The sequence below is a fragment of the Thalassophryne amazonica genome, chromosome 20 (assembly GCF_902500255.1).
Source record: "Thalassophryne amazonica chromosome 20, fThaAma1.1, whole genome shotgun sequence".
In the NCBI taxonomy this organism is placed as follows: Eukaryota; Metazoa; Chordata; class Actinopteri; order Batrachoidiformes; family Batrachoididae; genus Thalassophryne; species Thalassophryne amazonica.
Genome location: NC_047122.1, coordinates 46,154,780 through 46,169,647, shown reverse-complemented (window position 1 = coordinate 46,169,647; position 14,868 = coordinate 46,154,780). Strand labels below are relative to the sequence as shown.

The following is a 14,868-nucleotide window of genomic DNA, read 5'->3' as shown; positions in this document are numbered from 1 at the left end:
TCTAGTTTTTGCAGATGACGTGGTTCTGTTTGCTTCATCAGGAGGTGACCTCCGTTGCACACCGAGCATGTCTGAGGCTGAGTGTTAAGCGACTGGGATGAAAATCAGCACCTCCAAATCTGAGACTAGGGTCCTCTGTTGGAAAATGGTGTATTGTCCCTTCTGGGCCAGGAAGAGTTATTGCCTCAGGTGGAGAAGTTTAAGTATCTTGGGGTCTTGTTCAAGAGTGGGGGTAAATTGAAGCCTGAAATTGATAAACGGATTGGGGCAATGTCTGATGTTTTACAGAAGCTGTCCTGGAGCATTGTGATGAAGAAGGAGCTGAGCCAGAAGGTAAGGCTCTCAATTTACGCTCCTATCCTCATCTACAATCATGAACTTTGGGTAATGACCAAAAGAATAAGAATGCAGATACAAATGGTGGAAATGTTATTCCTTCATCTGGCATCTGGGTTTATGCTCATGGACACGGTGAGAAGCACAAACACCCGAACTACTTGTTCGCATTGAAAGGAGTCAATTGAGGTGGTTCACGTATCAGGTGAGCATGCCCCTGGTCTTCTCCCTAGGGAGGTCTTCCAGGCATGGCCAACTGGGAGGGGGCCCTGGAGAAGACCCAGGACACGCGGGAGGGATTATACTTCCCAGCGGGCTTGGGAATGCCTTGGGATCTAGCCGTGAATAGGGAAGCGTTGGCTTGAACTACTTGCTGACCACGACCTGGATAAGAGACAGAAAATGAAAAAAGTCTTCCTCAATCAAGAAAATTACTAAAGGGGTCATATAGGACAAAACCATATTTTTTTTTTTTTTTAACTTTCTTTTACATTTCTGTGTGTTTGTCGAGGTTTAATATTAAGCATTCAAGTGCTATAAACATTTATGACACACATGTTTGAGACCTCTGTGACATATGTAACAGAAATACAGCCCAAATCCTTTAATTTTACCTCATGTTATTGAAGGACCCCCCCCCCGCAAACACACACACAGTTGGAAATACATAAAATTCCCCATGCCTCCCAATTAACAATGAATGTGATTATCCGATTGTGATTGTGCATGAGCTGGACATGCCCCAACATGTCCTGTGAGGCTTCATCACGGCGTTGCTTTGCACCATGTGGCTCCACCGCGACGCGCACAATCGGATAATCACACGACTGGAAAGCAACCGGAATCCGTCTGAAAGCCATCTCAAAGCCGTCCTGTGAGACCAACACGGAGGTGGTTTTGTGCCGCGTAATGAACGGCTCCGTGGCGCGTCCCTCCGCTTTTCTTTCCATGAAAAAAACTCCTGTAACAGTGGAATGTGCCGAAAAAGTGCTGATGTCCATGTCTCTTGCCTTTTTGTGAAAGTCAGACGACCTCCCGGATCAACAAAGGCTTCACGTTGGAAGTGATCTGGTTGTTTCAGCGGGGTCTGAGCATGTCGATCGCCGCGCTCTCAGCAGCTGTGGGCCATCCTTAAAGCTCCAGTAACACGCCGTAATCTGTTTATATCCCATAAAATCGTCCCTGAAAGCCATATTAATTTTTCAAACGGTGTCCACCTGGAGGTCTCTCACAGTTTCTGGAAAAAAATTGATGCAGCAAAGCTCCAAATCATTCACACCAACTCTGCTTCGGTTAAGAAAACTGTATTTTTTTTTTTTTAAATATAAAATGTACTAATCCTCCTCCAATTACATCCATCCTGTATCTTGTGCTTGGTTATTTCCATATCCTGATTAGCACCGATCCGTGTATTCTGTTAATACACAAGCATGCTTGCACATCATATACTGTTGGGAAAACGGCAAAATGCTTACATTCTTTTCTGTCCTAGAAGGGTGGTGTTGGGTTCACCAACAGTCATAATTATGAAAAATTTCCCGGTAAAGAGTCGTACGCGAGTGTTGCTATGTGTGGCTGCATTCTATGTCGTATGTGTTTGTGCATACGCAAGTTTGGGCCCAAGTGTAATTACTCTTAGTGACAAACTTTACATGACTAATGAGAGGGATTTGGGTGCGTAGTGTTGAGCTCATTTGTTACAGGATGGTAGGTAAACCTTCAGCACCAGCGGAACACCGCTAAGGTCGTGGTAAACACTCGTATGAGCGCTACTACCGGATTAAATCCGCCTGCTAGATGTTTAGCAAACCGCAGTCACCTTACATGCTGTCAATTATCACAGGTGTTACATGACGTGTGCTGTGAACTACTCTGCATTTTGAGGCAGAAATTATGACTAAATCAACCAACTATGAAAAAACTCAGCAATACAATAAGTAGATCAAGAAAAACTTAACATTAGTGTTACAGATTTGTAACCTAGTTATCTGTGCTTCATCTGTTTTCCAAAATATTGATAGCAATAGCAATGACATTAGCGGGTTTGTTTCGACTTAAAATCATTTTTGACTAGCTGCATTTGAAAGGAGAGCACATGTCATAATACACATTTGTTTGCTTTGCTTTAGTTGTTGCCAGAAAGTAATTTGATATTACACATTTCTGGAAACTTTGACTTGCACATTATTAGCATTAGCATCTCCTTTGTTATCACCAGTTTGAGCTGCTCTATGCTCATTGGCTAGTGGAAACATCCAGTGCTGAAAAATTAAGCAAATGCAGAAGTATCAACTCTTGCAGTTTCTTGATACAAAAACTGTTTTGTCTTGATAGCTAGCCTTCCATATTCATGTCAACTATACAAGTGAGAACACTTATACATTTGGTATTACATTTTATATTAGCAACTTTAGCACTAATTAGCAGCTATGCATAAATTTGTTATCTTCAATGTTATTCCACTGTAACTGAGGGCAAATATTAGTCATAAATTTTAAAATCCGCACCCAATCCACCATTATGAAAATCACCATCTAGTCTGCAAAGACATGCATTAATCAAACACCTAAACCAAAATTATTTCGCTTTAGCCTGGTTTTAAAAATATTATAAAACAAAACATTTGACATTATAAATGCAACTACATGAAAGGAACTCCAAAACAAAATCAGCAACTGCAAAACACAGAGTCATAACGACAATGCAGCGCCACAAAAATCGATTCAGTAATATCGCTGGTGATTACAAACGTTTAACGGTTCATCTTGGAAAAATGTGGGAGTGAAGAAATAGATTGTTCTGCCGTGTCCTTTCCATTGTGCTGATGTCAGAGCTCTTGTGGTTGTAATAGCAACTCTTTGGATAAAAGGTGTCGTGCATGAACGTCCATTACTGCAGGTGATCTATTGTTACACATGTGCATGACTCACAGCGGTGGAGGAGGGATCTGAATGCACCAAGGCCAGATAAAACCCGTGGGGTGAGGGCACGGCGCACGCTTATCATAATGGCTTCTTTGACATACGTTCTTTTACAAGAGGTCAGAAGGTCAGGGGAGAGAAAATGTGTGTCACATTTCAAGAATCATATCAGCCGCTGAGCACAGTCAGACACAAATGTAAGACTTGTTGTTGGAAAAAAGCCTGACAGGAAGAAAAAGCTCATTTCAGACACGTTAGGAATGGAGGTGATTTTAAAGGACTGTGCGATACAGGGCTTCTTGTGCATCACACAAACATAAGAACAAATCACAACTCTGTTTCAGATTATATAACACAAACAGCAAATCTGAAGGCTAAAGCATCACTTATAAATCTTTATTAAACATCATCTCATTAAGGAAACACCACCACATTCGACGAAGAGGAAACTCATCAAGATGCTTCTTAGGAGGCCGACCTCTTCACTCACTAATGCTAATCCTGGAATCTCAAAAAAGTTTTTTTTCATATTGTCATTATGGGGTATTGTGTAGAATTTTGAGGGGGAAAAAAATGAATTTCATCCATTTTGGAAAAAGGTTGAAACATAAAATGTGGAAAAAGTGAAACGCTGTGAATATTTCCTGGATAAAGTGTAACATGTTGTGAATTCCGCACATATGCTCAATCACGGTAAGGGCTTTGCGAATTCTAATCTCACACTTTGTGATTCTCCAGATATCCAAGAGGAGACTTTTGTACACAGGAATAAGAGACTAATGCTTGTCCCAGTGATGAGAGGACTAGACTGAAATAGAGGCCTGCATCTCCAGAGAATTTAATTATCAGAGCAAGTTTAGAAAAGTCTCCTCACAATATGCTAAATGCAAATTTTACAACTTTTATTACAAAAGAACCTGAAGTAAAAGGTCAGTAACCTTTTTCTCAAACAATTATTTTGCAGCCTGACAAGTCTTCACTTGTCAGGTTATTTTCATTACATATAAGCAAAAGTAAGGTCTATACAGGCCCTGAGGTCAATAGGGCAGGTGCATGGAAGTCCATGACTCCCCTTGGATGAACCACCAGTCCACTGCAGGCTACTTCTCCAGCCAAGATTGGTACAGCTGGTTGGATCAGGACCGTGCAGATTAAATGTCATATCCAAGAACACACAGGCAGCCTGTCGTGGAGACACAGCCTCTTCTGCCACAGAGCCACCTGCTCCATCAAACAGAAGACTGAAACATGACAGGAACTAGAAGGCACTCGAGTCCACCAAGGCTGCAAGTCCTTGAATGCTTAAAATGTCTCCTGGATCTAAATTACATTCCAGATCAAATTCAAACAGAAATCCTTCATTTTATAGGGCATTATCCATCTGTTCACCAAATTTGATCATCTTCACATTTCGAGCTGAATGTTGCTCTGGGCCAAACATCCTTCTAGATCTCAGTTCTACAATATATTCCCTCTCACCTCAAAAACTGAATTACCCATTTCGTAGAACATTACCATTCTGATCACAAAATTTAATGAAATCTGTTTATTACGTTTTGTATTGTCTTGCTAACACACAAACAAAAATCACTAATGAAAGCATTACCTTCTTGGCAGAGACAATGAACTTTAAAGGCATTCAGAGTCAAAAAATTATATAAAAAGTAAAAAAAATCAGTTGAATGTAAAACTGTTTGACACACTGTGACATTAAGTGTTTTGGAGTCACTTCCCCATCACCATCTTGCCAAACAGTCAACAAATGGTAACAGGATGTCTGTAGGGTCGAGAAATACGGTTCCCTTTCGTGCAGTTGTGTGACGGCGTGCACTGCTCTCGCATCCCCATCCTGTCCTCACGTAAAGCATGACGAAATGAGAGTCCTGCAGCCGTCCCGCTGTTCTCTCTGTGTTAATCCATGTCCAAGTCCATGTCAATCTCTGTGCTGAGATTTAGATAGAAGAAGGCGTAGATGCACAGCACAAAGAACAGGATGGCTACGATAACCAGGAAGGCGTCCTGAGGAGAACAAGGAGAAGTTCTGACATGTGGAGTCCATCTTAGCACTTATCTTCACTGAATGGTATTTTTTTTTTTTTTTATATATTTGACAGGTAGAAACTGGCCATCTTAAAAAACACACACACACACACACACCTCAATTTTTATTTTGTTGAAAAGATGAAAACAAAATACAATTTCAGGTAAGGGCCCGGTCACCCGGCGTTAGCTGAATGAAGGAAAAAATCGGGAAAAGTGGACAATGAGCCTGGACTTCTCCCACTACTCTGCGCGTGCAGAGCACATAAACAGAAACGAAACCAAAACTAACAAAAGTAAAATGACGCGAGCGGCGACCTTGACGCTTTAAACAAAATCAAAAGGAAGCACCAGCATGTGATCATTTCTGCAGCGAGTCTGTGCTGTCCACAGCTACCTGCAGCTCTGTTGTTTTGACAATGTGTGCGCACAGGCACGTCACAGTCAGACGTTGACAGGCTTGAGACAGAGAGAGGCTGGAGGTTGGATGGAGTTGGACGATAATCAAACAGAACACTGATGTTACAGGAACTATGCAAACGATGAGGAACCATCAAGACAAAGTAAAACGGAATACGGATGAATTTAATTTTTTGTCAGGATTCATTCACATTTTCAACAGTTTGAAAATTCTGATGACGCGCCAGCAACAGGAACAAAGCTGGACAATGGTTAAACGATATCTCCGAAAGTCAACCTAAGTCCAGATTTCTTGTTTCGTTTTGGCTTCGGTGCACTTCGTTAGTGCCGTGTGACCGGGGCTTAATGCTGATGTGACTAAACCAACCCAATCCCACTCAATTTCATGATGACATCACAAAAAGTAAAATAATCTATGGTTCGTGAAACAGTCACAAAAATGCGGGAACACAAATTAATTTTGTGATGGGAGAACAAAATGCGGGGTGATGGTTAAGGGAAGGAAAAGGTAAGAAATAGTAAAATACAAATAAAATGTATCAGAAAAATGTCACTCACTTTGTGCAAAATGTTTGCCTGGATGAAGTTTAAAAATGATACTTTAAGCACAAAGATGCAGCTTAAATGATCTGTGAAAATATGAAATATTCAAACTTATAAATATAAAATTTTCTGAAAAGGTATTTTCCCCCTAGAGTAAAGTGGTAAGTCATCAGAAAAATGTCAGTGTTGTGTTTGCATACATCTTAAGGCATCATCAGTACCAAGCTTTGTGTTCAGTTCTGTGTGTCTGCACACACAGGATAACTCAGTAGAACAGCTTAGATTAAAACTTGATATTGCATCATTTTAATTATTGTTCAACACTTATGAGGAAACCTGACAGGTTTGAACTGTATTCTGACCGTGAAACCATGATTCGCGTCAAACTGTTACACCCCTACCACAGCGGACTGCTATTAATCACGCTATGGCGCTACAGAGTCTTGGAGTGAAGGAAAGGTCTCGAACCTGTAGCCACATCCCGAAATGGTTTGGAGAAGAAGCTGTCAGACAAGCTGAAAGGTCAACACAGTTAATGCTGATCTATATAATCATTGTGTCAAATGTTGAAATTACAGCATTTGTGAGCAAAGTGCGTAGAGTGAGCGTTGCTTTCTCAGAGTTCCCGTCTTGTTCCATTTATGTTGTTACTAACGTGTTGCAGAAGTAAGTCTATCAAACTGGCAAATATGAAGCAGATTAAAGCCTTTATGTGCAGGATTTGAAGATTTAAGCCGTCACACAAGGTCAAAGGTGACAGTGACAGTTAAACATGTTTATAACAAGCTGTTGAGAAATTTTCTTGAGCTTTCAGCTGGTTTTTAAAGATTACGTGGGAGTGGGGATGGAGGCAAAATGCATCACATTTCACAAACTACACAATCTGAAAACTATTATCATTTGATCTAAAATCACATTCCCTGACACTTTTATTGGGAAGTTAAACTAACATTTTTTTTTTTCCTGTTGGGTAATTGACAAAATTGGGGTTTTCCAGAGGAGTGGCATTCAAGTTGAAAATGGGGAATTTAGAGCGCTTGTTCATTATGTGGCGCTCACACGATTACAATCTTCATCAGCTGGAGTTTCATTAGGGCCACTTAGACTATTGAACAACACCAGCTATTCTTTATCAAGACAACTCATTAGTAGCAAACTTTCTAATCAAGACTGGAGAGCTTGGAGGGCTTTAGGAGAGTAGATTCTGATTGGAGGTTATTCAAGAAGAAATATTTTGAGTCAAGAAAGCACATTTTAACATGGAAAATGGGCCACAAAAAAGGTGTTAACTGAATTAAACCTGTAAAAACAGCTGTTGTTCACAGCACAAGTCTTTTTATTTTTATTTTAAAGTTGTGCTCAGTGTTGTCTCACAGGAGGCTTCAACTTTTAATTCTATCAAACTGGCCCAAAAGGGTTTTGGCAAAAAGTCAGAAGGTCATATTTTTGATTTGTCACTCTGTTGCCCACCAACCTTGACATATGGGTTCTGAAATCATCCAGATGAGATCAAATTTACCATTGGTCAGTCACTGGTGTGAATGTCATTGGTTCAAAGGTTAAAATTTCCATTTTTACATTTCAAACTGCATAACACATATGGAGGTGGGTCAAATTATTGCAGTTCAAAGATTAAAATTTAAGGTGCCCCCCCCATTCTCATTGGCACACATACAGTAGTGTTCAGAATAATAGTAGTGCTATGTGACTAAAAAGATTAATCCAGGTTTTGAGTATATTTCTTACTGTTACATGGGAAACAAGGTACCAGTAGATTCAGTAGATTCTCACAAATCCAACAAGGCCAAGCATTCATGATATGCACACTAGTAAAGCTATGAAATTGGGCTATTAGTAAAAAAGGGGGTGTTCACAATAATAGTAGCATCTGCTGTTGACGTTACAAACTCAAAACTATTATGTTCAAACTACTTTTTTAGCAATCCTGTGAATCACTAAACTTGAATTTAGTTGTATAACCACAGTTTTTCATGATTTCTTCACATCTGTGAGGCATTAATTTTGTTGGTTTGGAAGCAAGATTTTGCTGGTTTACTAGTGTGCTTGGGGTCATTGTCTTGTTGAAACACCCATTTCAAGGGCATGTCCTCTTCAGCATAAGGCAACATGACCTCTTCAAGTATTCTGACATATCCAAACTGAGCCATGATACCTGGTATGTGATATATAGGCCCAACACCATAGTAGGAGAAACATGCCCATATCATGATGCTTGCACCACCATGCTTCACTGTTTTCACTGTGAACTGTGGCTTGAATTCAGAGTTTGGGGGTCGTCTCACAAACTGTCTGCGGCCCTTGGACCCAAAACGAACAATTTTACTCTCATCAGTCCACAAAATATTCCTCCATTTCTCTTTAGGCCAGTTGATGTGTTCTTTGGCAAATTGTAACCTCTTCTGCACGTCTTTTATTTAATAGAGGGACTTTGCGGGGGATTCTTGCAAATAAATTAGCTTCACACAGGCGTCTGTTACAGCACTTACAGGTAACTCCAGACTGTCTTTGATCATCCTGGAGCTGATCAATGGATGAGCCTTTGCCATTCTGGTTATTCTTCTATCCATTTTGATGCTTGTTTTCCGTTTTCTTCCACGCATCTCAGTTTTTTTTGTCCATTTTAAAGCATTGGAGATCATTGTAGATGAACAGCCTATAATTTTTTGCACCTGCGTATGTTTTTCCCTCTCCACTCAACTTTTTAATCAAACTACGCTGTTCTTATGAACAATGTCTTGAACGTCCCATTTTCCTCAGGCTTTCAAAGAGAAAAGCATGTTCAACAGGTGCTGGCTTCATCCTTAAATGGGGACACCTGATTCACACCTATTTGTTCCACAAAACTGCCGAACTCACTGACTGAATGCCACACTACTATTATTGTGAACACCCCCTTTTCTACTTTTTTTTTTTTTTTTTTTACTAATAGCCCAATTTCATAGCCTTAAGAGTGTGCATATCATGAATGCTTGGTCTTGTTGGATTTGTGAGAATCTACTGGTACCTTGTTTCCCATGTAACAATAAGAAATATACTCAAAACCTGGATTAATCTTTTTAGTCACATAGCATTACTATTATTCTGAACACTACTGTATGGAGGTGGGTTCCAGCATTGCCCAGGCAAGGCCAAAAAAAAAAAAAAATCAATCACTGGTGGCAAGGTCAAGTCTGTCTGTAGGTCCTGTTTCTGATTTCTATCAAACTTGGTTTGTCAAGGAAGCCCGACCTCCCAACTGCATTTTGCCAAAAGGTCAAAGTCAAGCTATTTTTTTTATTTTTATCTATTTAAGTCTAAGTAGACAGCCATGACTTAAAAATAAACATAAATAAACAAACAATGAGAACTAGTCAGTAATTGGTATATGCAGCGTCGTGCACAGAGGATAAAAGTCAGCCAAGCAGAGAGAGAAGGAAAAACAAGAGTTAGCAGTGAGAATGAGAGCAAAAACAAGCGAGAGATAAGGCTGCATTTAAATGAAGAGGGGTACGGGGGGGAGGAGAGGGTACTAACTCCTCTCTGATGAAGGGGGTGACAATTAAAAGGCGTCACAGCAGCCACTGCTCTTTGTGTACATGTTGTAGTGCCGAGTAATCAGCAGCGTTGGTCTTCATTAGCCTCGGCCCACATTTATCTCCATCCCGGCAGCCTCCAAACGCTTAAGCCGCTGCTCTTAATTGGAAAACTTTTAAATTTCATGCACTTTGGTTTCGTATATTAACCGCCACACTCACACCGCATGATTTACTTTTCTATTTTGCCTAGACCACAGAGAAAAAGAACGGTTATCAAATCGCAGCGGCTTGATTGTTTTCTGCTTTTTTGTGTTGCTTTGCAGGTTTGAAAGCACGGGGGGGGGATCTGACAAAAGCAAAACTTTGTAATTCTATAAACAACATCACAATGAAAGTGTTGCGCCATGTTCCGCCTGACGTAGGTAAGGATTTTATTGAATCGCCACGGTAACAAAAAGAACACACCAAAATGAAATCCAGGTTTTTATTTATTTATTTATTTGGTTCAGCTTCTAGCTCTGAGTGAAAGACAAAAAGAACATCTGGTTATAGTGGCTCATCTGTGAAGACAAGCTGGAGGGGTTTGGGTAAAAACACTTGATTTGTACAAAGCACCTGCAATTGATTGAGTTTATTGTTTTGGAAGAGAGCGGCCCACTGTGTTGACTCTTTGTCTCACAAATGCATTTATGCGCACACACACACACACACACACACACACACACACACACACACACACACACACACACACACAAAATCTCTGCCCAAATTTTGATGGGGAACCCTGGACGGAGCCCAAGCACATCATCATCATCATCATTTAAAAATCACGCAGCCCTCTCAGCACCGACGGCAGCTGCAGCACACTCGGCATGCTGGGAGCCGCTCGGTCGCCGTCACCCTGGCGACAAACTACAGCTCAGCAGACATCATCTGGTCCGCCTTTTACTCTCCTCCTGGGTTTGTTTGTCTTCATGTGTGTACATGCAAACCAAAGCACATTTAGTGATTTTGGTTGTATGCAGGTGGCAAACACACACACATGCTATCTCAGGGTTTTAATTACCCCTTTATAGGCTCACTGTTGCAGCTTTTGCCACAATCTTGCCAAGTAGGTTCAGGGGTAGTTACAATTTCATTATGTTCTCTTCAAACTGCCTGTTGATTACATGAAATGTAACAAGTGTCTTTTTGAGAACTACACTTCAAAACCTCTCCATCACAGAGCTAGAGTGCACCAGCTTCACCAACAAAATAATAATAAAAAAAAAAGGTAATTCCATTTAGATGTGCTCAGAGAGCACAGCAACTCCACAAATGCATGTCAGGAAATTGTTATATGGGCTTTTAAACAGTCACCTTCATTTGCAAGAAAACATATGCACTTGCCAATTAGCATGGTTGGCCTTGATCACTAACCAAAATAAAACAATTTCTTTGAGGGGCCTGCATCTTTCCCTTATAAAACAATCTGATATGTATCTAGCTACATGGGCTACAATAAGATTCAGGGATGATATTTGATCATTAACTGTTCAATTCAGTGTGAATTTGATGCAATCAGAGCTAATCCTTTATTTAATGTAGATATTTATGTTCCTTGTAGATATTATCCAAGATAAATTAGAATAAACCAAAATCATTGCTCAAGATCAAATACATATTTCATAAAAAACTGGGATATTCTTCAGAACTATAATATATTGGTACTACCTCTGCTCTTCTTTTTGCTCACCACTAGGGGGTAGCACCAGAATCCTCAGCATAGAAAAAGCCAGCCGTTTTTAGCTTGTTAGCATGCATTTCCCTGCACTGTAATTCAGGAATGTGCAGGAACAAATGTATTTTGTGATAATTCAAGTCCACTCTGCAGAAGAGAGAAGGCAGTGGTGCATCAGCCAGAAGCGATGCAGATATACAGTAGCGCGGGAGTAAAGAGACCTTCCCAATTCTGAACCCACCAGTCTCGCACTAACCACTGAGCCTTTACGAGTTTGAAGAAGCAGCATAACATTATAAAATACACCATCGACTGGTTCATAGCGCATTTATCATCAATTCAGGGGTCTGTGAACCAGTGTAGTCATAGATTACATCAAAACCAATTTGTGATTCTCAGTGTATTATCAGTGTTCCACCATTCATTTTTCCACCATCCATAAGCCCCACATACCTGCCAACTTTGTCCAAAATCAGATAAGGCATTCTTAAGGTATCTTGTTGAAATACATGCAAATACAATTACATATAAAGGCCAAAGTGATCACAAGAACATACGCCTCCGGACGAGACGCCAACAAACTAAATGAACCTCCTTAACACAATCCAGTCTTTCACAGCAGCCTACCATAAACTAAACTGCACACACTTACCATAAAACCTAAAACCCCCCCTTCAAATCAACTAAAAACAATATATATAATTAAGAGGGGAAAAAAAAAAAAAAAAGATTAAGAAAATCTGAATGAGCTCCCGAATCAAAGCGAGCACACATCAAACATCCAACGTAATTTAATCACAAGCTGTAGTTTGATTCAAGGACAGGCTACATTTATAGTTTATACCAAAAGCCTTTACTCAACATTTTATGAGCAGTGATGCGGGATATGCCTGGCATTCAGGAGCTTTCTCCAAAATAAAACGAACAACCAGGAATTAAATTAGATTGCATGAACAGCAGACAGAGACTGCTGCTTAAAACTGAATGGACCTCCAACCAACAATGTTAAGCTAAACTATCAGAGAAATGTGGTGGATTTATGAAAATACTCAAAAACATTCATCATTCTTTTTGGCAAAGCAATCAATTCCCATCTAGTGTAAAACTTATATTCACAAATGACAGCTGGAAGATACCAAGAATCATTATGCGCCGTCTTCACTTTCTGCCAATGCCGTCAGTGTTTTCCCCCCAAACCTACTGAGCTCAGCAATTCAATATGACTGAGGGAAAACAGCACAGAACTGAACAGAAGGCTGGTGTGCCAATTAGACAAGGCAGCATGCTTGTTTTATCTGCTGCAGTCTATGTGCTGTGGCTACTTCGGCTGTGTTTACATTACCAGATGAAGTGCTCTCAACCAGACTTGATCTTTTCTTCTAGTCAGTTCACATTTCTCTTTGTAAATGACCTATACTCGTATGAGATTGTTCACACAGCAGTCGTACTGATAGGGATGACATACAATTCATATCTGAGTCAGGTTTCAGACCATGTATGAATGAGTACAGAGTCGAGGAATTTCTTTAAGCTTCTCCTTTGTTGCTTGAGGTTGATTTTGCACAGGTTTGACGTCGGATAGCAGCAGAGACAGCGAATACTCCAGAATTTAATCCAGTGATGAAAGTTATGCTGAGTGCATGCCAACCTAATAGTAACTGTAATAAAATAATGTCTAGGTTTTATGAGATTCTTATGGAGAGTAAACATAACTCAACATTCTATGTGAAATCAAAATGGAAAGGTGAATTAAATGTGGAAATATCTACAGAGGAATGGTATGACAAGCATTTACTTCAACATACTTCTACTAGTTCAAATCAATGAGGATTTTTTTATTACACCTAAGATTCAAAGTAAAAAGTCACTATCATTGCAATTATGTTGGAGACAATGTGGCTTTTTGAATGCTCACCACACACACATTCTGGAGTTGTGAAAAGTTAAAACCATTTTGGAAAAAACATACATGCTGTTTTGTTTAAGGTTCTTGGATATGTTATTCCTTTTGCAGGTACTATCTTATAGCTAGGTTATATTACACCTGTAGTGCAAGTAGAGGATTGCTACATGGTGAAGATACTACTTACAGCTGCCAGGAAAGCCATCACGCAAAGCTGGTACAAACCTGAATCTTCAACCCAGGATAAATGGTTTGACGCATCTAAGTGGCTCTACTCTACTCTTTTCTACTCTCCTATTTTACTCTTCCTTTTTAGATATACCTTTATATACACTAGCAGAATATAATATATACCTTACTGAATTTTCATTATAAAGGAAATGGGGACAATGTGCTGGGACTGAAAAAACATTTGCATGATAATAGATGGCAGAAATGGTCTCTATCAAAAAAAAAAAAAACTGCAAGGGGTAAATAACGTTGTGCCCCTCTAAAGATTTTTAATTTATCTGATTATGGCTGACTGGATCCATATAATTTGATTGGGGATCTGTGTGCCTCTTGGTGTGGAGTGGTCGTGCCATTTGACATTGGGTTCCATTTGTTGTGTAGTGGGGTTAACTGTTGGGTAATTTAGGTAAATAAGTTTTGTGCAGTGACTGTGCATATTCACACTACAGGTGAAGGTGTTTAGTTATTGAGTTAGGGGTTGTTTGTAAGTGTATTTTTGGTTGAGTTAATGCTGGCACTTGTTGATGGGGAGGTGCAGTTAGATCTTAGTAAATAGTATTCCAAGTGGTACCGACTAAAGTCACTTTTACAGTTTGGAATAATGAGGCACACACACCAAGATGTAGGATATTTATTTATACATTTCCCCGGGGAGTGGTTCTAGCTGTTATACAGAAGGAAGAATTGGTGTTTTTTTTGGTGGAGAGGGGTACTCCATTTGTAGGGTATGGAGGGTTCCATCCAAATCTGCTTTGCTGCTTTCGGTGGGGCACTTCGTCTTCGTCAAATTTCAAAGACCAATTTCAAATAATCCCAAATAGGGCTCTTTAAATAATCTGATATGATTTTATGAGTCATTTGGTTGACTTACCAGCAAATCATAACCAAGAATTCTACCAATAACCTTCAGCTTGTATTACTTCCTCATAAAAAGTATTTTAAAAGTGTGTGTTTACATTAAAGAAGACAATCATGCACACAGTTTTGCCTCTTCCTGAGACAGATAAAGACAAAAAAATAAATAAAACTGGGACATATTTTATAAAAAGCACAACTAATGAATATTTTCATTATAAATTAATTTGTTTTGCAGAAAGTGGTGATAACACACTGTTAAGCTGGATGCCAACTGCTGTAAGACAATAAAATCTGTTGTGAAAGTGTAGGAACACGGACCCACAACAGGGGGCGCAATGAATGGACAATGGAGGAAGTAAA

The 14,868-nt window shown here is 39.8% G+C and overlaps 1 protein-coding gene across 2 annotated transcripts in view; it reads right to left on the bottom strand.

Moving 5' to 3' along the window:
* Positions 1-3,638: 3,638 nt before the first annotated feature.
* The window catches only part of triqk (triple QxxK/R motif containing), a 30,319-nt gene continuing 19,089 nt past the window's right edge, over positions 3,639-14,868 (bottom strand). For both annotated transcript variants that reach the window (XM_034160968.1, XM_034160969.1), the window contains one exon: positions 3,639-5,276. In XM_034160968.1, the coding sequence (XP_034016859.1) occupies positions 5,169-5,276 (108 nt within the window). In that variant the 3' untranslated portion in view covers positions 3,639-5,168. The remainder of the gene's footprint in view (positions 5,277-14,868) is intronic.